We start from the raw sequence: 27,268 nt of genomic DNA, 5'->3' as shown, positions 1-27,268 counted from the left end.
GTTCCAAACTGTTATGAACCATTCTCTGTAAAAAATACATCAAGTTTTACAGATTATTCACAATGAGTCGACAAAACACACAAAACCAAATGGGTAAAAAACACTTTAATGACTGAGTCATCTATTAGACTGTTATTTGACAGGTTACAATGCATTTATGACTGGCAGTCATTTATATGGCAGTCTCTTGCACCTGTCTATATTATAAAATGACAACATGAACAGAGTGGTGCATGTGAGACCGGAGCAGTGTGGCCTCACTGTGGGAAATGTATTAAAATAGATACACCTGCTCATAACAGTTAATTGTGTCATCCATCAGAGAGTCCAAACTGGTTCTTTCATAGACTTATTTCATTTCCTGATCTGGAAGATCAGCTGGTGGTTTGGGTGATTTACTGTGCTGCTTTCTGTGTCAGCGGTCCAATTTTGGTTTCTTGGCCTGTGGTCCAACATCTGGGGCTGGAACGCTCACACCAGGGATCTAAAATAAAAGACAATTAGCTGCATTAAACAAAAATGCTGGCAATTTTGAGGAAATTGAGGAAATTCTGCTCTGAGGAGTAACTGAAAACAAGATGTAAAATTTCATCAATCCAAACTAAATACTGCCAGCTGTTAGCTGAAGCACAAAACAGAGTAAAACGTAAAGGTATCGATAATTGTGTTTCGTCAGTCCTTACCACAGGGTCAATCAGAGCCATGCGGATCTTCTGATGCTGAACATTGGAGGCATCTAGGCTGATTGTGACCTTCACCTTGTCAAATATGCAGAAGGTGTGCTCCTCTACCTTCAGAGAGGGACCCTAAACACACATACAGAAGAGTTAACCACAGTCCTCTGATTGTTTTTTATCAGTGTTGATCTAACCATCTATGAAAAAAGATTGATTTGTGTTTGTACCTCTTCATCAAAAACAAGGTTTGGGGCTGCCTTGTCTTTGGTGTCAAAGAAGACCGTTCCCTCCAGGCCAAACTTTGGGATGAGTACGATGATTGCGTTCTTCCTCACAAACAGAACGAATCCCTCTTCGTTCAGGATGCCTCGGCTCTTGAAGAACAACTGGAACGAGATCATTTGGATTAAAAGTCTGACTTATGCAGTATGATGTGACGTCTGTTTAAATCTATTTGTACTCAAGCCAAAAAAGTCCATGGGGTTATAAATGGACCTGATGCTGATTCTCACAAGTTCAGTCAAAATTTCATCACGGTTCAAGACAGTCAGGCCAAAACAAGTGCACAGAAATCAAACCAGTGTGTCTATATGAGTTTACCTGTGTGTGGAAGGCCACAGATGCCCTCTGTGCATACTGAGACATTTTATGTCTGTAGTTGAGGTTGTTAGACAAGGCTGACTGCTTATGTTTGTCCATCAGATCTGGGTAGGTGCTGTCTGCTCCTATGGCCACAGCCAGCAGGCGATGTACTATAATATCTGCGTACCTGTGTAGGACAGCAGATGATCAGGGTGGAGGTTGAGATTAAGAGAAAAAGGGAAGAATATGGACAACATAAGGAGGTTTGAGAGAACTGTAGCGTATGAATTGTTAGCATTTCTTTGTTATAATTCTTTGTTTAGTCAATGTGTGCAGAATGTCTGTTTTCATACCTCCTAATAGGTGATGTGAAGTGTGTATAAATGGGTGAAGCGAGGCCGTAGTGGTGGAAATCGCTGTCCATGCCAGAACAAAAATAGACAGCCTGCATCATGCAGCGAGTGGCCAAGATGCGCAGTAGCGTGTTAAAGTACGGGAAGCCGTCCACTTTAGCCACGTCCAGGGAGTCAGCCAGTGCTTTGGCCGAGTCTGTGTGGATCTCCACTTCCTAAAAAAAAAAAAAGGAAACAAAGTGCAATATATTTATAGCAGGAATCATGGTTATATCCTATACAGGTATTTTGTTTTATCTACTATCATTTGCCTACTGGAACATACTGTTAGAAAGCATAACATAAAAGTTGCCCCTTAAATGTGGGTGTAGCTGTTTGAATCACTGAACAAATCATAGATGTGGGCAACGATTCAGGGGTCTGAACCCAGGTTTAAATGTAATTCAGCTCACATTTTAGATGCTACTATCAATTAATAGACACCATCCTTGATTTCAGAACAAGGCAAATTGATTAAATTTGCTCAACAAACAAGCATATAACTTGAAAACCAATGGAATGACCATCTATTTCCACTCACCTTGGACTTTGCAGCCTTGAGCAGGATGTCGTAGTTAGATGGAGGCGGTGCTGGATGTTTTCTCAGCATGGCACAGTCTGGAAATTCATCGTAAATCTTCTGGGCCACGGAAATATTGGCCAGCAACATGAACTCCTCTACCATGGAGTTTGTCTCCCTAATAACCAAGAGATGAGAGTTTACTTATATCTGAAACAAAAAGAATATAAAAATAGATTCTGTAGAAGGCTCCTTTTTGAAATATCAGGGTACTTACATGAGTTCTTTGGTCTGGAGGTCAATGGGGTCGTGGGTTTCACTGTCAATGTGGAAGCGGACCTCTAAAGATGACAGCGTCAACGCCCTGAAGGATATCAAACGCAAAACAAAACACAACTCGTGTTAAATACAGACAGTTTAAATAGCTTTAGAGTTATGATGAACTAAATTAATGTCCTGTATTCTTTCCTCATAGCTCCTAATTGTCTTTCCCAAATGCTGTTAATTTGAATTCAAGTTGTTGGTCAACTGGAAATGTGTAATTCCTCATTTTAAAAAGGTAATTGAGCCATGAATAGATGAATAAAAACTAAGAACCTACAGCATTTTCTACCCAAACCCCATTTTGTAATCTGTTCTTATGCCTCTACTGCTTCTAACTCTCAGTCTTTACCCTTTCTCTATCCTATGTCTCTTCAGGATTTTGGCTAGTTTGTTGAGACCCCGTAAGCTCTTGGTGATATCGTCATTCATGCTGGTGTCATCAATCCGCATTTGGGCCTCAGCGTAGGTCAAAGAAGCCTGAACCAGATTGAACAGAAGAGGGGAAAACAAGGAAACATAAATACAACAAAAATTCATGCTTGAAGTTATTTTGACCATGAAAATGTGTGTCTTAGAAACATATGAAAGCAGCAAGCATTTTATGCAATAATAATTTCTGCCACTGTATGTTGGCACTATACCTTAGAGTTAATGACGCTTTTTGTGAACCGGGTCTTCAGAATTTCAGCCTTGTGGTTAATCTCCCAGATACATGAGAAAGCCAACCTGGTGAAAAAATAAATAAATAAATATTTTACCTGCATTCAGTGAACTTCAGCTGCACTGTCAAAAATTTGACATCGATGATACTGATTATTGTGTAGGTATTCTCTTGTCCTCACCTTTCCACATTTGAGCGCAGTGAGCAAAGATTGGAGCTGAGCAGCTCAGGAACCATGTCTATTCTCTGATGGAAACAAAATCAAACACAAAATGTGACTTGCTTTATTTTAGTCTTTTTAAACCAAAACACATTTTTCTGAACCAACCAGACTCAAAATCAACTATTTAGCAGTTAAGGAAAGCATTTTAGTTCTCATAATATGCCCAATTTCAATAAAAATCTAAATATCCCTCCCAGAAAACTGGCCATACTTCATAAGCAGATTTCAGAAACATTCAGTATTCAGATGTTATATGTTCGGAGTGAATTTAAAAAGATGAATGGTACAGAAATGAGACATTATTGTAATTAACCTGCATCAACCTGCCCATAATGGTAATGTACCAACATGCAAAAAGTCTTTCTTTTATTGAATTATTGAATTTTATGTTTGTAATGATGTTTAAATGTGTGTTTTCCTTACTTTGCCACACAAGTACACAGTGGTGCCGCGGTTCGCAGCCTCTTTGTCCAAAGCGTTGCCAGGTCTGATGAAATGACTGACATCAGCGATGTGGACGCCCACCTACAGAAAACAAACAACATGCTATGAAATATACACACAAATAACTTACTGCTGTTACCTTATAATGTAGGTGCATAGTATGTGTACCTCAAGGTTTCCATTTTCCAGCTCTCTACAGTGCAGAGCATCATCTATGTCTGTACATCCTGGAGGGTCCACACTGCACACAGTCAGATTCCTCAGGTCCTCTCTCCTCACCATGTCCTTTAACACACACATTCAGATAGATACATACACAGACCTTTACATATGTGCTTTCAAACAATCAACAAAGCTGTGACTAAAATACTGCTCAGTGTGTCTCAAGAAGAGCTGCTATTACCTCTGGTGTGATGGCCCATGGCATCTTGGGAAGGAAACTGAGCACAGCCTGAGAGAAGGCCTGGTGGGGGACGTCATGCTCCAGGAGCAGCACCTCCTGCTCTGTGTCCTTCTCCCCTGCACTTCCCAGACTGCGCACAAAGTGACCCTGAGAGAAGAGGGAAAAATGATTTCTCCTGTTGGACAGACTTGGCATATTTGTGCATATTATTACATGTCATGATTCAAAGATGTGACAGTCTGAAGAGGTTCCAACTCACATTTGGGTATCTGGAGTGCTTGGGCCAGCCATCAATGGCAACCATGATCCTCTGGCCTGCCAGTGTGGTAGCCTGACGCGTTTCAATGCGAATGCGAGGGATACGGCGGTCTGCTGGGGTGAAAAGATGGCGGGTTGACTGAATGAAAAAGGAAAGAAAAGCAATGGTCAGTGCTGAGGGTAAGAGGAATGGAAACAGTAGACAGTGTGTAATATATACAGAGAGATGCATAAATTCAAGTTGAAATGCATATGATATGACAAACACAAAGAGTATGACATGCAGCATTATGGAGCAGTCTAGACTTACCTCTTTAATCTGGGCGACATTGAGCATGCCACAGAATGGCCTCCAGCTCCTTTTAATGATTCCCACTACTTTCCCTGTGGGCTTCCTGGCCGCCTCAGCTGCTAATATCTTCAACTGCTCAGACACAGAAACACAGAGGTCTTTAAGATACTGTAGCTACAAAGGCCAAATCATGGTTGTCATTCAGTCACAAGGTTAAAAAAAACTAAGTACAGGCATGGTTTTTGTTTTGCACCCAGATACTGTCCATCCACATCCATAAAACACCCTGCTGAATTGTATTCCGATTATAAAAAGTGAAACAACTCCTCCAGCTTTAAGTAAAGGCAGTCAAACTCACTTCTTTCTCCTCGTCCTCTTCTTCTGCATTATCGTCCTTTGCTGCGCCTTCATCTTGCAGCACAACTGAGGAGGGCGCCACCCACTGATCCCGCGGCAACAGCTGCACGGCAACCACATCCTGGTGCACTGCTCTGTTGAGGTTCTGAAGACCCTGGAGAAGAACCTGGCAGCAGGGCGAAGGGACGGTACAGAGCTTAAAACAAATTCAGCTACTTTACTATTTCAAACTGTCAATTAACTTGTAGTAATTCTTCTAACTGGTAAACTACATCTGAACACAACATGATAAATTCTCACCCACACCCAGATGAGGTTTTGGGGATCCTTAAAGTTCCAGGTTTTGGATAATTGTTCAAAAAAATATTGTCCATTCACAAACAAATGTACAAACACACCTCTGTGCTGTCTTCCCCCTCTCCCTGGAGAAAGACTGTTGCCTCCAGATAGTTGTCCCTGCTGGCCCTAAAGGTGCCCTGAAGGAAGGAGCCGCTCTTAATTCCTGTTTGGATCTTGGACAGTGGGAGGTGCTCTGGGAATAACACCTTACTGCTGGTGACCTCATTCTGAGGGAGGAAAAAAAAACGCATCAATGGCAGGAGAGAGGATATGATGTCCCGTAGATCATAGGCAAAAATAAAAGGCAGGGATGTAAACAGAGGATACAGATACAAATTCTACATACAGTAATATATTTTATCTCTTGATGTAAACAGTACAAAAAGTGTTTACCTTTTCATCATTGGACAAAGCCAGATGATCCACAAGCTCAGGATTCGCTATCAGACTCTTGATGTACTCTTCAACTAGAATGTAATTGAATAAATGGCTGTAAGTGATGAATACAGCTGATGCTGTTTAAAATGGAGGCTTCTACTTGCTACTAGCTTACATTTGTACACCAGCAGGCCGCTCTCTTCTGCCTTCTGCTTGTTCCCTTGGTCATTGGTGAGGAGGACCACCTTGAGGCCATCTGCGCCAGACTCGGACGTCTTCAGGTGCTGGCTGTACCATTTTGATGCCATGCGGATTGCACGGTCATTCCGGTCATTGGCGCTCTCTCCTGGTTCTCGTTCAATGAATGTCTCTCTGAAAAAAATGTGTAACAGTCAAAAAATCTTTCATGCTTTTGACAAGCCACTGTATATCACGAGGGAAGTCTTAAAGTCTTTGTGTGAAGGGGAATTTGAGTTGTAACTGATTACTTTTGCTTTTTACATGTTACTGTCATGTAAGACAATGTGGTGCAGTAAAAAAAAAAAAAGGCAGTGGCTGATTTGTACCTGTGGTGTTCATTAGTAAAGGTGTAGAAGTGTTTATCCTTCTCGTGTACGATGTCCTTCAGGCGTTTATAGACCGGTGCACTGCGGTGTCGTACCTCCTGCAGCACAGTCTGAAGGATGATCACATTGCGAATCACAGGATCTTCAAGCACGTCAATCTGCAGGACACAGACATTGTAAACATGAGGTGGAAGAGAATCAGAAGCAAAGGTTATATGAGTGCAGATAAAAAAAGAAGTGACGTGTTATCACATTTTTCTGGAATCAAGGAATTTCCATTACCTACATTTATAATAGAACTCTACTGCACAACTTTATTAACAGATTAACATTATAGTCATGAAAAGAAACACAAAGCAGGATACATAACTAAGGGAAAAGGAAAAGATTGTCAGTCAATACAGCTATTAATTCAAAAATATCTATCTTAAAGTTTGTTAGCCACAGAGAATTACATGTCAAGATGTCTGGCCTCATCACATTAGACTGCTAGGTGATCCAAAGCCACACACATGAAATGAGATATCCAGGAGAAGTAGAAAATCTTTATTATTTTTACCTGATGCAGCACCACATTCGTGTCAGGGATCAGATAATGTGGATAAGAGCACAGGTTGCTCTCAATACACGCGTCTCTCTGTAGCACCGTGGACTCCTGTTTGCATTCAGTGCACACTTCGCTTCCGCACCAAATATCGTCTCTCAGATAATGTTCGCGCACTATCTTCATCACCCCACCCGACCGGGTCTTCTTAACGAAGGTTTTAGATTTCAACATGACGACGATAGGAGCCTCAGACGGTTAAATCCCAATGTTTTTATCTTACCATGTAACTGTAAGCAGACAGTTAGCTACCCATGTGTAAACTGACTGCGTTGGCCGACAAAAACCTTTCCGGAGAAGTCGGCTTTCATGAGTTATTTTCCTGCCGTATACTTCTCCTTTATGTGAATCTATATTTAAAGACAGTGTCGTAAAAACAATGAACAAGTTACGCGTGAAGACACAACGACAATATACGGTTTTTGTTTAAAATAATTTTAAAGTCCGTGTTAAATTGTTGTTGCCCATCTAAATCTTGCTCAATGAAAACAAAGCAGAAGAAGTCTACTTAACCGGCTTCATAAGAAGTCGTTTACCTTACAGCGCCCCTGTGTGTCAGGAGGTGGTACTGCATGCCCTGTCCATTGTAATGAGTGGACGCTGATTGTACTGCACGTTAACCACCACAAGGGGCGTTGTAGTGAAGGAGAGGCAGCACCACCGGAGACAAGCCGTTGGCGGCTAGCAGGCGGCTAGGAGCGGGACTCTTGAAAATAAAAACAACCGCCCAGGTGCTCTTGTCAGCTCCGGTATGTCACTTTAACGCCGAATTAGAGCGAACACGATATTTTCTATAATATGAGTGCACCCTAAGTCTTTTTACAACGATATAGCACTCTGGTGGTCTTTCAGCATTTGTTTTTACTTTTCATTGCTGTAAGCTAGCGTTAAAGTATCAGATATCGCGATGTCTTTGAACTCTTAACCTAACGTGAACTAACCTAGCTGCTTTACTCATGTCTAATCTCTCCTAAAGTAACCGGCTAACTCGTCTCGCTAATTTAGCTTATAACGCAGAGTCAGCGCCAAAACAAAACAAAATGCCTCCCAAGAAGCAACAGCTGAGGCCGACGGCAGCCAACGTCTCCAGCTCCCTGGACCTGGAGTCGGAGGACATCAGCCTGGAGACAACCGTGCCCACCACCGAGGATGTGTCCTCGTCCGACGAGCAGCGGGACGGCTCCCAGAAGGTGACCCGCCAGCTGATCGAGAGGAAGGAGCTGCTGCACAACCTGCAGCTGCTGAAAATCGAGCTTTCTCAGAAAAACCTGATCATAGACAACATGAAGGCCGATCATATGTCCAAGGTAGAGGAGAGGAGTCGGAGGAAAGATGTTCACCTCATATAGTAGATTTATGAGAGATAAGTACCGTTTCCAGACATATCTCCATGCTTGTCTTTTTCTGTTCAGATTGAGGAGCTGGAGGAGAGGCTGAATGATGCTCTACATCAGAAACAAGTGTTTGCCCTGAGACTGGACAGCCAGCTGAAACTAGCTCAAGAGGAGAACAGGTGAGGGAAGTGACGGAGGTGAAGTTAGTTTTAGGTTAGATATTGGACAGACATTCACCCCGGAGACACCCAGGGGCACCTCTTACTCAGTTTCACCCAGTGTTGGCAGCAGGAGGACGGTAAGCTCCCCTCCCAGAACCCCAGGCTGCGCTGGAGGCTGACTAAAGGACCGTCATATCCTACTGTTTGTTTGAATTACACAAAAACAACGTTTCTTCGTGCTGACTTGATGATTTTAGTGAATATTATGATAATAGAAGTAATACTAAACTGATTTCATGTTGCAGGCTTATTTTGATTGCTAATGTGTTATGTATTTATTTTACAAAAATAATAAGACAATGGCTTTTTTATTCAATAGCTTCCATGTCATGTGACCCAGTGACTCCAAACCAATGCCGGATTGTATAACTAAATGGGACCGATAAGACACACCTCTTTTGATCACATATGACTGCCTCTTCTATTTTATATGAATATTTCTTATGGAAATTCAGCATTTCTTTTTTAATAGCTTCCATGTCATTTGACCCACTGACTCCAAATCAATACCAAAATGTATTACTACACAGGTCATATAGGACACACCTCGTTTAATGGATTTTACTGCTTCTTCTTTTTTATATAAATATTTTTATAAACTTCAGCAGTTATTTTTCAGTAGCTTCCATGTCATGTGACCTAGTGACTCCAAATCAACCCATTTACGTGGCACTGTTTAGCTCAGTTGGTAGAGCAGACGTCCCATGTACAGAGGCCTTGTCATCGCTGCAGCAGTCCCGGGTTCGAGCCCTGGCCTGGGGCTCCTCGCTGTGTGTCACTCCACCTCTCTCTCAGCCTGTGTCCTGTCTACCTTGAGCCTGTTCTATGAATAAAGGCCAAAAAATACTTAAAAAAACATTTAAGAACACAGACCCTGAGGAAGGCAGAGCTAGAAGATATTTAAAAACTTAAATAGCAATATGTGTTTGAGCAAATTTTAACAAGGATAACTCTACCTGTGTTAACTACCCCATTGTTAATGTGATTGTCCTCACTAGGAAGCAGCAGGTTCTGCGTAAGCAAGAGATGGAGGCCATCCTGCTCAGGCAGCAGCAGCTGGAGGAGACCAACAGACAGCTGTGTGAGAAGGGTGGAGAGCTGCGGAGGTCTCTCAGGGATCTGGACATCTCACAGGACAGGTACCAGGAGCTCCGCAACCTGCCAGACGACAAAATCTCCATACAGGAGTACGTAGCTGTAAGTATGGGGGAGCTCTTCCTAACCTCTACAGTACTCCACCCTGTTGAACCCCATTAATGTTGATACGATGCAGTACATGGTGACCTTTTTCTTTCTTTGTGCTGTGTTTAGATGCGTTTCTATGAGGTGGTAACTCCTCTGCGAGCTCAGCTGGCTGAGGTCAGTGTGAAAAGAGGCTGTTTGACAGAGGATCTGGATACACACAGAACCCAGATGAAGGCTTTGATGGAGGTACCACACACAAGCTTCTACACCTACTCCAACTCTAGGTCGCATTAATCATTCTGTATGACATTACATGTTTTGAATTTCTAGCATTTTTCCTTTTCATCTCTGTTCAGATGATACACGTGTAGAGGGTAAAGTTGAAACAAACACTGTTGAACCTGTTCTTGCAGTGTACTACTTTTTGTTTAATTTTCATGTGTTTGTGAGCACACATAAATATGTGTTCAGTTGCATTTTTGCTTTTGATGTCTTTCTTTTCAACTGTGAAGTGCAAACTCGGTTGAAACAAAAACTCCTCTCCTCCAGGCTGAGTCACATATTTAGAAAGCATAGACATGATGGATGCAGACAGGGTCAGGAGGTTCATTTACCTTTTAACAATGTGTGAAAAAAGGGGAAGACACGTGATGTGAGCTCCCTTAAACCTGTTCTGTTTATGTAACGCTCAGGCTCGAAATTCTCCTTTTCACAGCCTGCAGTGTTCAGACTGAGAGTGGTGTGATTTACAAAAAAAAACCCCATCCAGTTAATCTATAGTCAGCAGTGGCCCTGCAGGCATAAACGGCTCATTGATGACATAATGATGCAACATGCTGAGGGCAGGGTCAGTATTTGGCAAAAATAGCATGAATCCAAGCACCGGCTGTTTGTGGTGTAATTGCAAAGAGAATATTTTCTTTGCAAACATGAGACCCCTGGAGACTTAATAATAATTTGAGTATGAAGTCTTATCAAGATGCTTATGGAAATTTTAGAAGGAATTTAGTGTGTTCAGGGGGTAAAATCCTGCCATTTTTACAGCTTACCTAATAATATGAATACTTTATATAATGCAAGTGTTGTCTATTCTGCATATCCACAGAGCTACGAGGAGGAGCGGCGGCTACGTACTGAGCTGGAGCTGAGGAGCCAGAGACTGACCCTCGAACTGGCCGATACCAAACAGCAGATCCAAGAAGGAGACTATCGCAGAGAAAACTACCCAAACATCAAACGGTGAGTGCTTGTGTGACTCTTCTGTAGACCTGCTCATTGTAACATAGGGTTACAGTTCGGTTTTGTAGACTGTGCACACAGAAGGAGGCAGCACTTGAAATGGGACCAAGCCAACATCTCCAGAGCGGTACATGGAAAAACACAAGCCCCTTTCACATGTGAACTGCGGACATTATCCAGAGAATCCGATCAGGGTATTGACCACATTTGCTTGTTGACATACGTGGGAATACTCTGTATGGTTTGGACGAGGGGCATCTGAGAGCAACTTGCGGCTAATTCTTGGATATTAACTGTAACTCCTTGATCCTTTGAGTTATTGAGTTTATTAAACGTTTTATTTTAAAACCACATTGTTATAACAGAATCAACTGCTGACTGATGTGTGACATGGCGAACACTTGGGTTGGTTTTTGGAATACTTACAAAGGTTGTTGTTATGATACGTAACTTTAATCATCTGTTAACCTTTTTTGATGTGGTTTATAGTGAGCGTGACAACTTTGAAGCAGAACTGAAGGAGTTAACGAGGAGATTTGAGACACTAGACCTGACTCACACTGCGCTGACAAGAGAGAGGAACACACTCAGCAAAGAGGTGCTTCACACATACCCACATACACAAACATATAAACATATATTTTGCCTTCATAGAAGTCTTTATGGGAGTGGTATGTTCTGTTATAGTTTCTCATTTTTCTCTTCTTGTCCTCCAGGTGGCGACATTGCAACAGTCAGTGACTCTCCTGCAGAAGGACAAGGAGTACCTACACAGGCAGAACATGGAGCTGAGTGTCCGCTGTGCACATGAAGAAGACCGGCTGGAGAGGCTGCAGGTCCGTGCAGTTAATCAGCTGTTAGGCTCATGTGATACAAAAGACATTCTGTAGCCTGAAGGAATCATCTAACATGCTTTCACTTCTTGTCTCTGTGGTCCAGGTACAATTGGAAGACACTAAGAAGGCAAGAGAGGACGCCTATGAGAAATATTTAGCTTCCAGGTTAGGCTCTACTGTTTCACACCAGCCAAAATTCTAGTGTTTTTACTGTGCCAGAGAACGTCTGTAGAAATCACAACATTTTGACATTGATGGTTTCATCTGCCATAACTGTGTTCATATTTTTCCCTCTACTACAGAGACCGCTATAAGTCAGAGTACGAGACCAAGTTGAGAGAGGAGTTGGAGAACATCAGGTTAAAGACCAGGGAGGAGATAGACAACCTGCAGAGAACCTCCAGGGAGATGTATGAAAGGGAGAACAGGTATCAGTCCTTAATTGTTGGTAAAAAAAAAAAACTGTGATCAAAATATCAAAGGGTGCTTTTCAAACCAGAGTAAGTTCCACATTTTATTATCATGCCATATAAATTATTATCAAGCTAACCAATCATGAAGAGAGAACAGAGGAAGATCTCTCACCGCAGATACTTCACAGTAGCATTAAAATAGGAAATACCAACATAACTTCTGCTATGTATGACATAACACGACATGCAGATTCCTTTGTAGAGGTGTCGTGTTTTTTTAACTGTGTGTGTGTATTTGACCAGGAACTTGCGTGAGGCCAGAGACAATGCGGTGCTGGAGAAGGATAGAGCGGTGGCTGCTGAGAGAGACTCTCAGTCCAGATATGACCAACTGCTGGAACAGTGAGTTTTCCCGTCATACACATGAACACATGATGATTTGATACAAGGCTCCTTACAATCTATATTTAGTGCAGCTCATTTAGTTTTACTTTTGATTCCTTTCTTTTTCTTCATATATTTGAGAGTAGGTTTGGGTACCAACCGAATTATGTCTGTAGTACCGAGTACCGGTTCAAATTTCGGTACCTGAGAGCACGTCTTTAAAGTCACGTTAAAGAGGGACAGAGAGATGTCTCCCTAGTCAAACAATATGTATCTAAAAGCCAAAGACTCCACTGTGTTCGATAGCCTTAAAGCCAGGTCCCCTGCATCAGCCGCAGCTGACATTAGCACACCTGTGCCCTCATTCTTGTTGAACCCTTGTACATGAACGAAGAGGCATGACCAACATTTGAAGTCGTTGCAGAAGATAAATGGGCTTTTTTCAGCGTGTTGGTTGATGTTAGCTTGGCATTTTTACGAGCGGTAGCTCAGCTCCTGGCTGCTTCCAAAATTCTTTAAAGTATGTGAGTTTTTTTTAGTACGCCTAAAACCTTTTGTATGAAATCAACAGTAGATGAATTGCATACTAGTCATGGGGAAATATTACATTATGCAGGCACTGCTGTTGTGATAATAATATAAGAAAAATGCTCCTGTTCCTTCTTCTTCTCAGGCAGACTAGACGCTACAACAGTGATTTGCTGCCCTCCACTCTTTGTTTTTAATGTTCCTTTTGACAGTTATTTGTATTTTTTATATAGTCCAATGCTGTGCTGATAGTCCATCAGTTTCTACATTTTATTCAAGGCATCCAAGTTGAGTAAAGTGCACAGACAAACAGTTTCTCGAGCTGTTTCCAGGTCTTTGAACAGCTTCTTCCTTTGAAGCAATGTCAATGTGATGACTTGGTTACTCATTTTTCACACGGTTTAGGTGAACTAACCTTTTAACATGGTTTAAAGTGGGAGCCAAGTACACAATAATGACCATACACATACAGTATACGTACCGGCTCTTGCTCTACTTCTCAGTATTCACCTTTTCTCCGGAAGGACTGCGCCACCGGTCGTGTATGACATGATGTAGCATTTTAGCAAACATCACTATGTTCGGCAGCTCCTGTGATGCTTTTAGGAGCCAGAATTTACTACTCTGCTGCAATCAAATGTAGGTCACGTCCTTGGAGCTAAGCAACTTCACCTGAGGGCAATTGTTAGAGTGTTAAGAAAGCTTGGGCCAGGCAGTACAGTATTTAATTGTCCCGGTTACCCGCCTCATATTTCAAATTCATTCCATGTCTTTGTTGGCTTATCATCAGTGGGTTACTGTTCTTGATAGTGACTTAAATTTGTGTAGGCTGGAGTCATTGGTATTTCTTTGGAAGCTGTGAGCTTGTTCTTTCTTCAGAGCTGATGTGTAAGCCAGCAGCAGTCTGTCATTAGCGCATGTTGTGGGTGCGGCAGGACTTCGGTGGCTGTGATCTGTCTCTTACTAAAGATCACATATAGGCTTTGCTGTAACCGAGGGGTCAGAAGGTCAAATGGGAAGTCAGAGTTCACTGAAGTACCAACTGGTGTTGCTTGCCTGGCTGCCTTCCTCTCGGGAGTGAAATAGTTTCAGTGCAGGTTGAATGCAGACTGAGAGACAGGTCGCTATGTAGTACTGCAGATAATTTACATACTGAGGAAATCTCCTTAAACAAATTTTAAACGGCCTCTCTACTTTCTGCAGTTCCTTTCTTGTTCTTGACGAGTTAGCTAAACTAAGAGTTTTGGTGTTGGCCAGTGTTTGGACAAACTGTGTTTTTTAGTCATTTCCATTTTTAAACTGACTTTAAGTGATTTGTGTCTGAGTTCTTGGTTCATATCTTTGCTTTAGGCAACAATGCCCATCTCAGTGTAGTCTTGTAAGGTGCCTCTGGGTCATGGCCTTGCAGGAAGTTTCAAATCTTGCGTGGAAATTGCAACAGATATATTGTGATCCCTGCACACACACACGCACACACACATACTTTAAGCCTGCATTTTCTTCTCATTGAAGGAAGCTTTTCAGTAAGCCTCCTGAACAAACTATCCTGTTTTTGTGCTGCATACATACATGTCTGTCTTTTATGAAAGGAATTATGCAGAGCAATATGTTCACAAAGTATCTTAATTTGCATTGCTTCAATACTTGTCAGCATTTCTTATTTTAAGCTTGTTTTGTATCTGAAATGACAGACTCAGACACACAGACAGCAACAGCAGCAGCAACAGCAGCAGCAGTAGTGTCCCTGTCCTGGGTTACTACTACATGCCAGTCATTTCTCTAGATCCAAGCCACCAGCTGTTGGTCTTTCCATACACTCACTCACACACACACACACACACACACACACTTCACTCTCCCTTGCACTCTCTCTGCTGCGATCACATTCCCTCTGCGTCGCATCGCAAGCCAGCAACGACAGATGCTAGTCACAAGCCCTTAACCCCTAACCCCACGCATGCCCCTATTTTTGGGGCAAAGAATGAGGCGGACAAGCTTGAAATGGCGTCGGATGGTTGTAGTAAAGAGGTCCAGCTTGTATCTCTGAGCTCGGTGTCAGAATGATGTCTAAAAGGCCAGTTATGGCGATTAAAGTGTCAAAAACAAAGACAGAGTATTGAGTACAGTTTTCCATTATCACCTCTCTAGCAGATCTAAACTTGTTGTGATGAAATTGCCTTTGGGAACCCCCGAGTCAGGTGCTGTTGTAGCTGTAAATATTCCCACTAAAAATTGGCATTTAAAAGGACAGAGCGAGATCATGGCTGACTGCACTCCTCTGGAAAAGTAAGTTACATTTTTTCGGAACATTTTGCTTCTTTGCGTCCAGATCGCAGCGGCCATTAAAGTAAAAGAAGGCGTAAAATGTCGACCAAGTATACATGTCTGTCACTGTGAGCCCACAGCTCAGGCCTGCGCTCCATGGATGATGAAATCCTATCAGGCCAGCTGTAATCGAGAGTTATTAATATTATCCAACCAACCTCCATGGTTTAATAGAGTCTCTGTGAGAGTGTGTGAAAGCTGCCTGAAGAAGAGTACCGGGCTCGAAAACCATTGCCCGTTCTTATCTTACTTTCCGAGCTGCCGCAAATGATGATTTTGATTTTCAAGTGATGTGTTGATTTTTCTTTTAATTAATCAAATGATTGTTTTGTCTATAAAGCATCTAAAAATACTGAAAGATGCCCTTCATAATTTCCCCGTGCAAAAAGTGATGTCTTTAAAATATTTCTTTTACTCTGATGACACTCAATTTAAGAATATATATATATGTAAAAAAAAGAGCAAATCAGAAAATTGTCATACTTGGAAAGGTGTATTAACAACTGTTTGCTGCCAGATAAAGAACCCAAAGGATGATGGATTATATAATAATTACATATAATTAGATAATAGATTGTTATTATGATCATTATCTGCTTTTTATGTGTCTCTTGTACTCAGTTTGCAGTTCAGTTTCAGTTGGCCTTTTCTTTTTCTTTTCTTTTTTTTAAGGGAAGATACTTCTACCACAGAGTTCGTACAGTTGCTGGAAATCCTTGAAAACACTTCAATGTTGTATTTTCATGGTTTCAAAAGTGCTTTTGGATTGAGTGCTTGAAACTGCCTGAAATTATAACTGCATTACTTTCATAAAACAAATTGTTCTATATTGCCTCAGTCAGATTGTTTAGGATGCCAAGTATACTTACTGACAACTGACACATTTTAAAACATGAACCTTTTTTGTGTTTTAGTTTAATTTGGCACCCTCCTGTAGAATGCTATCACCAAACATACTTTTGGTTGTTTATAGCCCAACTAGATCTGATTTAATGTGATGAAAGAAATACGTATTGGCTATAAATGCGTTTGTGTGTGGCATCAGTTTATGCTACATAGTTGTCCTTATACAAATAGACATTAAATAAAAAAAACAAATACTGTTAATAAATAATGCCAATGCTGGAAAAGCTTGAACATGCACCTTGAAAATGAATGATCGAATGAATGAATTTGACCATGGAAAAGGTGTAGGAACCCTGCTACCTTTCCCCACATTGTGTGCGAGCTCGCCCCTCCACATGCACTTATGTAACACGACTTCGACTTGATGCAGGATTGTGTGACCCGAGAATCAGAAACTGTAGAATAAGTTCTGTCTTCTGTCCTAATTACCAAACTCTTAAGTAGAAACACCTTTCTGTAGCTGCCAACTACATTCATTGAAAGATCAAACAAGACCAAACACTGCTGCGAGCATCGTTGAGAAATACTCTTCTGTAACCCGATGATTTAAGACTTTGCTTTCCTGCTTGGTGACTTACTGTAACACTGTTGCTGCCAGGCAGTGAACATAAAAAAAAAACTTGTCATAATAAAAAAATGTTCATTGCGCAGAGGCACGCCAAATAGTCACTTCCTTGCCAGTTTCGAAAAACTAACATGTTATCATGAACATTATCATCAAAGGTAATTGTATCTATGTGAAGTAGGACATTGCAACATTTGTTTGAAACCACCAGGCATGCCCAGGGCTGAGTTTACCCTCTGTGTGTGAGATGCACCCAAACATTATCTCCTCTTTTTTTAAATACACCTACTACATGCATATTCATCTCCTCGTCTCTGCAGGTTTCGTCAGCTCCAGCTGGGTACTGACAGCAGGGTAGCGGAACTGTCCAACCAGGCCAAGCTGCACGCCTTCGAAGCCGAGCGCGCTCAGATGGTCAAAGAAGAGACTGATAAGACCCTGGCTCAGTGCCAGGCGGAGTGTGAGAAACAGCAGAAGAAACTGGAGGTACTTAAAACCCCAAAGACAAAAAGGATAAAGCGTTTTACCTGTTGCCCTGAAGGAGTGTATCCAGTTACCAGTCGATCCTAGTGCAGTCTTTTTCTCTGCTCTCATGATTAGATTTCAGCCAATTAATGTCACTGCTTGATTTGAAGTCTAGACGGCTTGTATCAACAGGTCAAATTTAAGCGTTTCAGAAAATCCCTCTTTGCTTCATTTGCAACCTTTTTCACAGGGTTTGTACAAAGTCTTGAAAGTTTAGAAAATGCTCAATTTTAACCATCGGAATTTACTCCCTGAAAAATGCTTGATTTTCAACATAATTTGGAGTTTCATCTACACAATCCCTCAAAGTGACATTTCCTTTAATATTTGACATTAAAAGATCCTGTCCTCATATTAAGTCGTCTCCTGGAGTTGAAATTAGCAAGTACCTTGAAAGTGCTACATTTTTTTCCTTTAAAAACTGAACAAAGTATGCAATATGCAGTATAACTGGAAAAGAAACAAGGATACCACCTTGAACATTTGCTTGTTTTGTAGGTCTTCAGTCATGTTCAGTCATGGTGTTGATGACAAATTAATTAATTAGACATAGTCACACAATATTGTGAAGTCTTCAGTCATGTTCAGTCATGTTGTTGATGACTGATTAATTGGACCTAATGATACAATTTTGTGAATAACAATATGACTGATTTACACATTGCTGCCTTGAAAAAGCCCAATGTCCCCGGCAAAGCGAGTTACTCTCTACCACAGAAAACACTGCTCCTGCACTGCCTGAAATGCCAGGTTTGGAGTTGAGCCTTTACTTTCGCGACTCATGTACGTCACTATGTAACAGGCGTTATATAAATATATACTTTTATTTATTTATTATAAAATATATACACTCCAGTCAGTCAGCAGACATGCAGTTGCTACTGCTGTAGTGGTGTCATTTTAGATCACACTACCTTGCTAGGCATGACCAGCCCTACTCTGCCTCTGATTGGCTGCATCCTGCCCGTTAAGTAATGCGCATGTGCAACTCTCACCAAAGATTTAAACAGAGGCGACATATCTCACTCCGTAGCGTTGACCCAGCGTGAAAAGGGGTGCAGCAGCAATGCACCATATGGGAAAAACAACCTAAATATAAACCTGAAAAATTAACATAATATGACCTCTTTATATTAAAGTCTCACGGTGCCCTACTACTCCTCATCAACATTGTGAAAGCCAGAAAGAGAGCAGAAAAGCTTCCTACATCACATGAATGACTACAACTAAAAATTCACAACTGCTTAAAATCACTGTTCTTCTCAGCAGTACTTAAAAATTAATGTTCCACTGTCAGGTATATATCTGTCTTAGTGTGCCAGTCCAGTGGCTCCATTCTTATCTCTGTAGCACACCCATTTATAAAGGAAGTTAATTGAGTGCAGATTGTTCTTGATGTCTGAATGCACTTAGCTGAGGTCCACCTCTTGACCTGTATATAACCCTGTCCGGCCTGTAAGAGGGACACAGTGTAATCATGCATTGCACATGATCATAGAAGAAGGAGGAAGAAAGGCAGAGGATCCAAAACAGTGAATTAAATGCTGTTTTTTGGCATTGAAGTGACCTGGGATAAAAGTCATTTTATTTAAATACTTTCTTGTTTTTCCTTTCCCTTTTCACTCTTTGTGAATGTCTTTGTCTGTGCTTGTAAATGTGTTGGAGAAAGATGAGTGATGAATGCTACAGATGTGAACATTTCAGTAAATGTAGATGTTAAATAGCGTTTTAACGTCGTTCCAATAATGTTTTTTTTCTTCTTTTTGTTTAAAAAACATGTTAAAAAATATTATAGCACAATTTTAGGCTGTGCAAAAAAGTTTAAAAATAACAGAAATCAATGTTTTGTTCTCATTTATAGAACATTTACATCAATATTATTCTTCAGAGAGATCATTTTTCACATGTTCAAAAGAAATCATTTTTCTAGCCGCTGCAGAAAAAACAATGCGGAAAATTCCCCCTGCTCCTCATCTGCTTCTGTCTTTCTCCTCCCGTGCGTCAGCTCCTGACCCAGGAGTTTTACAGGCTGCAGACGTCATCAGAGAAGCGATCGGCGGAGCTGCAAGCTCAGAATGCCGAGCAGGCATCTCGGCTGGAGACGTATGAAAAGCTTGAGCAGGAGTTGGATCAAGTCACAATGCAGGCTGCTGAAAGTAAGAGCGTAGCATTGGCTCTGTAGTACCCATGACATTACTCACATTACTGTGAAGTCAGAAAGAGCACAGACAAGCACTGATTCTTTTAAATATTTGTGTCTGGGTTCAGAGAATAAGTGTAATAAAACTGAAAGATAACACTATTGGATTAAGATGTAGGAGAAAACAATAATGGAAAAATATGTATTTGCAATTGTGGAGCTGTAATGGACGGCCTTGTGACCGTGAATAAGACAGTGGTTTAGGAGAATAGAAAATGTTGTGTAAAAACATAGAATATTGCTCATGACGGTCCTGGAGAAGTTTAGACAGTATTTATTTGTTGTATTTATCTGTTGCCAGTTGAGAATGAAGAGGAGGCAGAGAGAGTTCTGTTCTCATACGGCTACGGAGCCAACGTCCCCACAACAGCCAAAAGAAGACTAAAACAGAGGTACAGTACATGACACACTTCACATTTAAAGGATAGGGCACATTATGAGAATAAATGTATATTACATATATATATATATATATATATATATGTATATATATAATTTATGTTTATAATATAATTTAATATATGTAGGGATAACAACATTAAGAATGCATGTTATCTCATAAAACATTTGTAATGCTAAAGAAGACAGCAGTTCTATTTCTATAATGTATTCTGTTTTAGTATTGTATATCTGTACATAGGCTGTCTGCCAAGGGACTATGGATGTAAATCAGCATTCTTGCCAAATCCGGCCTGGCTACATTGTTTATTTTTTTAATTAATGTGCTCCTTCCCAATTAAAGAAACCAAAATAAATAAATAATCCTTCATATTTTCATAAAATCTCATCAAAATCTTGATACTGTTGCAATATGTAAGAATTGGAGTCCTGTCGAATTCATACTCAAAATAAACAGGGGGCAGCATATCACCAGGATAGCTACTAACTGCTGCTAACTTTAGCTACCATTAGCTAGTTAGCTCAGTTAGCTGTGCAGCTGGCAGACCAGACTGGGAGCTTGGAGCACTGGGGAAGTGTTTCTGTTTACACTGCCAGCACGGGAGCGTTGGTGGTCGGGGCTAGCTTGTTAGCATGCTAAATTCAGTATCTCTGTTATCTCCATAATACAGTACATAGACACCATTATGACAAAACTGGTACTTCTTCACATTCCACCCTCAGTAGCATATCATTGTGTTCAATGTTGTGGCATGTGTTGTGCTTGTTTTGTGTGTATTGTGTACAAAACACCACAGGGTACATACAAAGGGTACATTTAAAGGCAGTATGCAGTGCTATCAGCTACCTCATGTTATTAAAATCCTTTCCACAGTGGCTTTAAGATGCATGTTCAGTCTAGATTTGCCTCTAAATGGCAACAATTATCAGGTTGTAGTTCTTTCTCCACACTTAATCTTTGATGCAAGTCTCGAATTGATCGCATCTGTTGGTAACATAAAGTGTAGGGTAAACAATGTGGAAGTAATACACCAGTGTTAACTTGTTGGTGCTGTCATATTTTGGAATTTCCAAAGCTGTGTTTGTGTTTGTGCGGCTGTCGTGCAGCGTTCACCTGGCCCGCAGGGTGCTGCAGCTCGAGAGGCAGAACACGTCACTGAGGAGAGAGCTGGAGAGACACAAGTCACAGTCAGGACAGTTATCTGATGAGGTAAACACACACACGCAGGCACACGCACAACAATCAGGTTTTTGTGGCTGCCTGGGGATCATCATTAATGAGATTAAGTTTAATTTCTTGTAAAATGTTTTCAAACCTAAAGCTCTGCAAGTTGGTACCTGCTACAAACAGTTGTTTTCCCACCATCTCAAATCACCCACAGCATCTCAGATTATGGTTACTCCACAGTTTCGATCAAATGCATTATGATTTATTCCAGCTGGCGTTTACCTTCCTGATGATCACAGAGCCAAGCTCGGTGTCTCCTCTCTCATCAACTTCCATTTGCCCTCACACACAATGTCTTGACACTTTAATGTGAAAGTCAATGGCGAGAGGTCATTTAAATGACAGACTCCTCCGGGTGACTTTTCTCTCTGGTAGAAGATATTGATTGAGCAGCTTGTGGGGCATCAAATAGATCATCAAACCCATTTCAAAACTCGTTGAAGAGGGTCTCTTTTACTTATTTTTTCTCTGAAGTTTTTGAAGGTAACAGTAGTCCCACCAGATCACTGAGTCTACCTCTAAAGCCTGGTGTCTGGAAAATGACAGGTTGTTTGAGAGCAGACACGGCAGACCTTATATGAGAAAAACGAGAAGTTCAAGTCTTAGTACCTGTCACACTTGTTGACACAGTGGGAAGCAGTGCCAAAAACCGTGACGGCTCTTCACTCTCCCAACAACTCACCACACCAGTCATTAAGGCTTTTGTTGTGTTTGGCACACCATGTGCATGTGTGTGCAACGCTGAGCCTTTAATATTGGGTGTGTGTATTTCGTCTGCGTGACTACATGTGAACTGTCTTCTACTCGTGCTCTGATGCTAAAAATCATCCAGTAAGGACTGAAAGTGTGAGAATGACGGCTCTGGCAGCCAGTGTGCGTGCTTCTTCGCCCCCCACTCCTTATTATAATCTCAATGAGCGGGGAGGATTGTGCAAGTGGGGCCGGACTGATTTGAGACTAAATAAGCCGGCTTTTCAGCTGTCAGCTGTGATTGACTGGCACTCGTCTGAAATACCTCATTTCTCATCCAGTATGAAAGGAAAGGGTGAAATATTATGCTTTTTAGTCACCAAGAAAAGCTTGGGTGTTAACCACTTACCACCCACACAGGTGCCCTGACTAACTAACTATTGTCCTTCCCCTCCCACCCAGATCTACTCACTACTGGCTGGCTGTAAAAGTGGTTTAATGAGTAACACCCTAACTTTATCTATTGTGTCGCAGGTACATATATACATGCAGACTCTTACATGAGGGATCATCAAAACACTATAAAGGTGCTTTTCTAGTAATCTAGTTAAGATTGTGAATTTTCATTGCATTCCCTCTTTATAGCCTGATCTTTAAAGTGTACTACTATTAATAAAAAAAGGATGTGACTTAGATAAGTCATCATAAAAACTCACATTTATGGGCACTCAAGCCAACCCTGATGACATCAGAGATAAGATACAATCATGGTTGTGGTTGTCGCTCCAAGACTCATTCACAAATATTGACAGAAATAATATTAAAGGTGCTTTTGTAAGAAAAGGAAAGGAAACTGACTCTCTGGGGTGGCAGCTGACACATCCTATAATCTCAAAGCGTCGGTATTTGACGAGTTGGGAATGAGACGCAAAAATCAACTTTTCTTGGAAATAGCACCTTTAACCACATGAGAAGACAGTTTTAAGTGGAAACATTTCTTCACTGTTTACTACAGCATTTACCAGTGAAGTCCTGTACTGTTTTATGTGGTGACACACGTTTAGCTCTTGGTGTTGCAACATACACAACTCTCCGTACGAGTCACCTGAAACAACGCCGACCTGATCCTCAGGTGAACTTATCAAGTGGAAAAATAAAATGCAACCCAAGCTAACACCGACAACTTTTAGGTTGCTGTAATTGCTCAGTTATGCACATGTGTATGTTGTTCCTCAGTTGTTGGCAGCCAACCAACTGTTAAAGCAGACGCAGCAGCCCTATAGCTACCTAATTGAGACGGTGAGACAACGGGATGCGCAGATCAGCACGTTGACGGAGCGTGTCACCTCCCTTGAAGACGATGTCAGGTACAGAACACACAGTCCCAGAGATGTTACATGTCTTCCTGTGCAAGAAGGAACATAACTAAACTGATAATCAGCATATTTTTTAATTGAAGCCAATTAAACCTTCTGTTTGGCTTGCGTGTAATTTTCATTCGTTACATTTTGTGTCTTGTAATTTACTCATCATGGCAGCCTGCCAGACCTCCCTGCCCTTGGGCGTCACTGCTTTATCCCTATCTGCCTTTTTTCTTCTGCTCGCCCTCTCACACCTTGCTCATTCTGTCTTTGTGCGAAACCTGCATGTGTGCATGAGTTTGTCTATGCCCAATAAATTGATTGTTTCACATCAGCACAATCTGGAGCTGACCAAACCCCCACCCCCGTCCTCGCCCCCCACTGTATTTTAACCTGAGAAATATGCAAACCGACAGACTGCAGGTTTTCTCTTGCTGCTCACTACCACTGGGCTCTCACCTGGGGCGAGCAGGAGGACGGAAAAATCCTTTAAAATGCTTTGAAGCCTCTTAAACCTTCCCATCTGACAGAGATATTGAAGTTTTCCTGTGGCTATGCAGTGCTACCTGTTTAACAGCAGAGACACAGCTCACAGGACACTCTCACTTTCTGTGCTTCCACTCTCTCCGTCTTCAGCATTAATTCTATTCAGTTTGTTTGCTGATATTCAAAACACACTCAGCTCAGAGGCTGTAAGACCGAAGGAGTTTACATTTTTTTCCCAGAGTCCTTAGTACTGAAGCCACCAGGCTGTTGTCTCACGATTTGCAAGATGATTTGCTTTAAAGCTCCACCATTACAAGCTCCTGCTTGAATGTTCCACAGCCTTAGGAAAAAGACATTTGGACAGTACTGTGGAGAGTTTTTCTCACATGATGCAAGCCTAACAAACATGTTTTTTAACAACAGCAACTGATTATTCAGTATATTTGAGAAATGCATGATTTACTGTTTGACTGTTGGCATCAATACCAGTGATTTATTATCACTATGCTAGTAAACCTCCCATCTAAATGAAGCAATGTTCAAATCACAGGTTCATACTCCACCTTTGCATCTGGTCCTGTGTTTACCCTTACCTGAACTGAACCCACGCTAACACAAAATAAAATGCATCCCAATTAACAGTGTACATTTACTCTATATACAATATTCAATATTTCTACAGTCTTGCATGAAAGACTCACATAAACCATTGATCAGTGATTCACAGGACACAGGAGACAGCCTAAAAAAATATATGACACATAATCCAAGGCCAAGATCATATTTCCATTGTGGTCCTTTGGGTGTAGGTGTATGTTTTGTGTGTAAGTTTCACAACCCTATGAGTAACTATAGTAATATTAGATATTGAGGTTATGACTCATAGGAGGTATAGCAATGTTTTTATATTGGCTCAAGATCTGATCTCTCTGGTTTCGGATGTAACCCCAGCTCTCTGAGGAAAGAACGGACTGCTCTGCAGCAGGTGAAAAACAACATGGCCGCCGATCTGGAGAGACTCCTCAACCATCGAGAGGTACACATGACGATGACGTCCACTGTTAGGTGTTAGTTGATTTCTTTGTTAGGAATATGATGTGGGTTTGTTGTTGTTGTTGTTGTTTTTGTTGTTGTTGTTTTATGTGATGTATTAAGCTCACCGTCCATACAAGGTACGAGGACAAGCATCCTATGTTTGGATGTCAAATAGGATACTGAAAAGCAAAGTGACAGTGTCATCATACAACAGCAGTTCGTGCAGCATTTTTTCTTCTCTCAGCGCAAAAGTATTTCATCCCAGCGCTTCCAAGTGCTTTATGTGGACAAGGACCACTAGTTAAGACAACTGCATTTGATATCCCCTATTCTATACCAATATATATGACTGAAATGGTAAGAAACAGAATATTCTAACAAAACCTTCCTTTGGAAATAAAGATTTAGTTGTGAAACCACCTTGTTGCAGCACCTGGCCATTGTCTGTGTTTGAACAGGTTATAATGCTGCTGATGCTTTAACTGCTAGCCTGGGCTGTAACCTGTGCCTCTGTGGAAACACACAAAGTCAACCAGTTCTGCCACTTTTTCACCTTTACTTGCCTGCTGTTTCTTTACACTACAGAAAAGCTGTTTTTTTCATTAATCTTTCAATGAAATGTTTGGTCTATAAAACTTAAGAAAATGTGGAAGATGACGTTATCATTTAATGTCTTCTTTTGTCTAACCAACAGTTCAAAACCATAAAATATTTAACCATAGTTAAAGACAAGGAGAGGCCACTAACTACATTTGTAACATTTGAAAATCTGAAACCTTTTTTGTTTTGTTTGCTTGAAAAATGATAAATGAGTAGTTAATCATTGAAAATAGTTGCAGATACATTTTCTGCTGATCATCTAAAAGCTAAATCAACCGATCATCGCTGCTCTACTTTTTAGACTTAAAATAAACCGGCTCTTTGAGTCACACCGGACAAGTTATTGCACTGTGTTGCAACGCTTCCTTCAAGATTGTGCGTGCTCGTCGTGCGCGTGTGCGCTAGTGTGTCACCCCGAGCCAGCCGTTTGCTGTATGAAGTATGTGCCCTGTCATAGACAGCTGTTCCTCAGCCTGGCTGTTTGGGATGCCACCAGGGTTCGTGCATGTTTGTGTGTGTGTGTTTCTGAGTGTGTGCGTGTGTGTGACATGCCAGGGCTCATGTCCTCAGGGGTGATAAATAGAACCGTGAAATGGCCCAGAGTCCTCCCCTTTGCCCTGCTGCCACCCCTTCAGACCCTTGAGCTTGTTGAGCTTATTGCAAGTCGTCCCATAGTTGGACTTCAGGAGTTCAGCTGTGTTTGCCTGTGTCGCAGGACAAACATGTCATTTACAAGTTATTTAAAACATTCGTTTTAAAGCAAATGTTTGACAAAATGTTGTTCTGGGATTATGACTAATTTTTTCAATAACACCTGGTGAATTATTTGAGATCTCAGGCCTGTTTCACCCTTGTTTCCATGTTCATATTTTCATGAACCATGTGATCCTGCAGGAGTTGGCGGTGATGAAGCAGGTTCTGATCAGCATGCAGTCCAGACAGGGAGACGCTCTGAACCTGTTGGAAACAGATAAAACTGGTATCAAGACCACCGGTGCTGGAAAACAGCAGTCCAAACGTATCTACAGGACCACAGAGGAAGAGTCGCCAAACAAACCCAAACCCACTGTGTTTGTAAGTGTCTGACTTGGCAACACCCTTGTATGAGTCACACCGCCATAACCTGCCTGGACAGAAGTTCAGACAAAGGAGCGTGTTAGTTTCACAAGAAATGATAAATGACTTTTTTTGTCATTTAGTTTCATTTGAGCTTTTCATTGCAGTCGACTGAGCAAAGATATGTTTGCCTTGATTTTACACCTTCCTAACCATAATTTTTCCTCTCTGTCTCTTTCATTTACAGACCAATAAAGAGGGCCCTGATTGGTACCAAAAGCTGAAGCAGAAACCCAAATAAATGATAATTTGTGTCACTACTGGTGCTATCCATCATCACTCAGGGCATTAACAGCCTTATGTTTTATCAAGGCTATGGTTTTTAGATGTGTAAATTAACTTCTTTTCATATTCTGACGACTTTTGAAATACAAAAGCAGAAGCTGTTGCACGTGTCCGAGTGTTTTGTTGGTCTCATGTTGTTCAGAGAGGATAAGTTCTCTGCGTACTGGTCCAAAACCAGAGTATTACCTTCCACCGGGTACACATTCCTCGCTAACTGACTGCCCAAAAATTCCTCTTTCTTGGCAGTGGTCTGTTTTATTAGGTCTGTCTATCATTATTTCCTCATCTTTTCCAGGTTTGCAGATACTGGTGGCTACAGAGAAACACCATTGCAGGAACTATGATTTGCCTAAGCTGAATCTCCTTTGGCTTTAAATATAGACATAG

General features: G+C 41.3%; 2 protein-coding genes across 2 annotated transcripts; one reads left to right on the top strand and one right to left on the bottom strand.

Moving 5' to 3' along the window:
- Nucleotides 1–90: 90 nt before the first annotated feature.
- Nucleotides 91–7,570, bottom strand: dis3 (DIS3 exosome endoribonuclease and 3'-5' exoribonuclease). Its single transcript, XM_084374809.1, has 21 exons — nucleotides 6,976–7,570; nucleotides 6,417–6,574; nucleotides 6,026–6,222; nucleotides 5,866–5,939; nucleotides 5,532–5,699; nucleotides 5,135–5,299; nucleotides 4,795–4,908; nucleotides 4,486–4,623; nucleotides 4,227–4,373; nucleotides 3,992–4,108; nucleotides 3,803–3,904; nucleotides 3,338–3,402; nucleotides 3,137–3,221; nucleotides 2,845–2,972; nucleotides 2,449–2,535; nucleotides 2,193–2,349; nucleotides 1,613–1,827; nucleotides 1,278–1,446; nucleotides 905–1,063; nucleotides 684–806; nucleotides 91–484 (listed from the first exon to the last, which is right to left on the bottom strand). Exons 1-21 carry the CDS (start codon nucleotides 7,192–7,194, stop codon nucleotides 416–418), a joined length of 2,856 nt encoding a protein of 951 aa, XP_084230935.1. The 5' UTR covers nucleotides 7,195–7,570; the 3' UTR covers nucleotides 91–415.
- Nucleotides 7,571–7,678: 108 nt separating this feature from the next.
- pibf1 (progesterone immunomodulatory binding factor 1) lies at nucleotides 7,679–26,984 on the top strand. The gene is made up of 19 exons (XM_084374810.1): nucleotides 7,679–7,769; nucleotides 8,026–8,327; nucleotides 8,433–8,533; nucleotides 9,574–9,772; nucleotides 9,887–10,006; nucleotides 10,866–10,999; nucleotides 11,489–11,597; nucleotides 11,716–11,835; nucleotides 11,939–12,000; nucleotides 12,138–12,263; nucleotides 12,552–12,650; nucleotides 17,277–17,442; nucleotides 19,487–19,637; nucleotides 19,983–20,073; nucleotides 21,188–21,290; nucleotides 23,235–23,365; nucleotides 24,797–24,881; nucleotides 26,375–26,554; nucleotides 26,784–26,984. The coding sequence occupies exons 2-19, from the start codon at nucleotides 8,061–8,063 to the stop codon at nucleotides 26,835–26,837; spliced, it is 2,298 nt and encodes a 765-aa protein (XP_084230936.1). The 5' UTR covers nucleotides 7,679–7,769; nucleotides 8,026–8,060; the 3' UTR covers nucleotides 26,838–26,984.
- Nucleotides 26,985–27,268: the final 284 nt, after the last annotated feature.

This window comes from Pagrus pagrus (assembly GCF_965226575.1).
Source record: "Pagrus pagrus genome assembly, chromosome: 15".
Lineage (NCBI taxonomy): Eukaryota > Metazoa > Chordata > Actinopteri > Spariformes > Sparidae > Pagrus > Pagrus pagrus.
The sequence above is the reverse complement of the archived record's forward strand: the minus strand, read 5'-3'. Positions and strand labels throughout refer to the sequence as shown.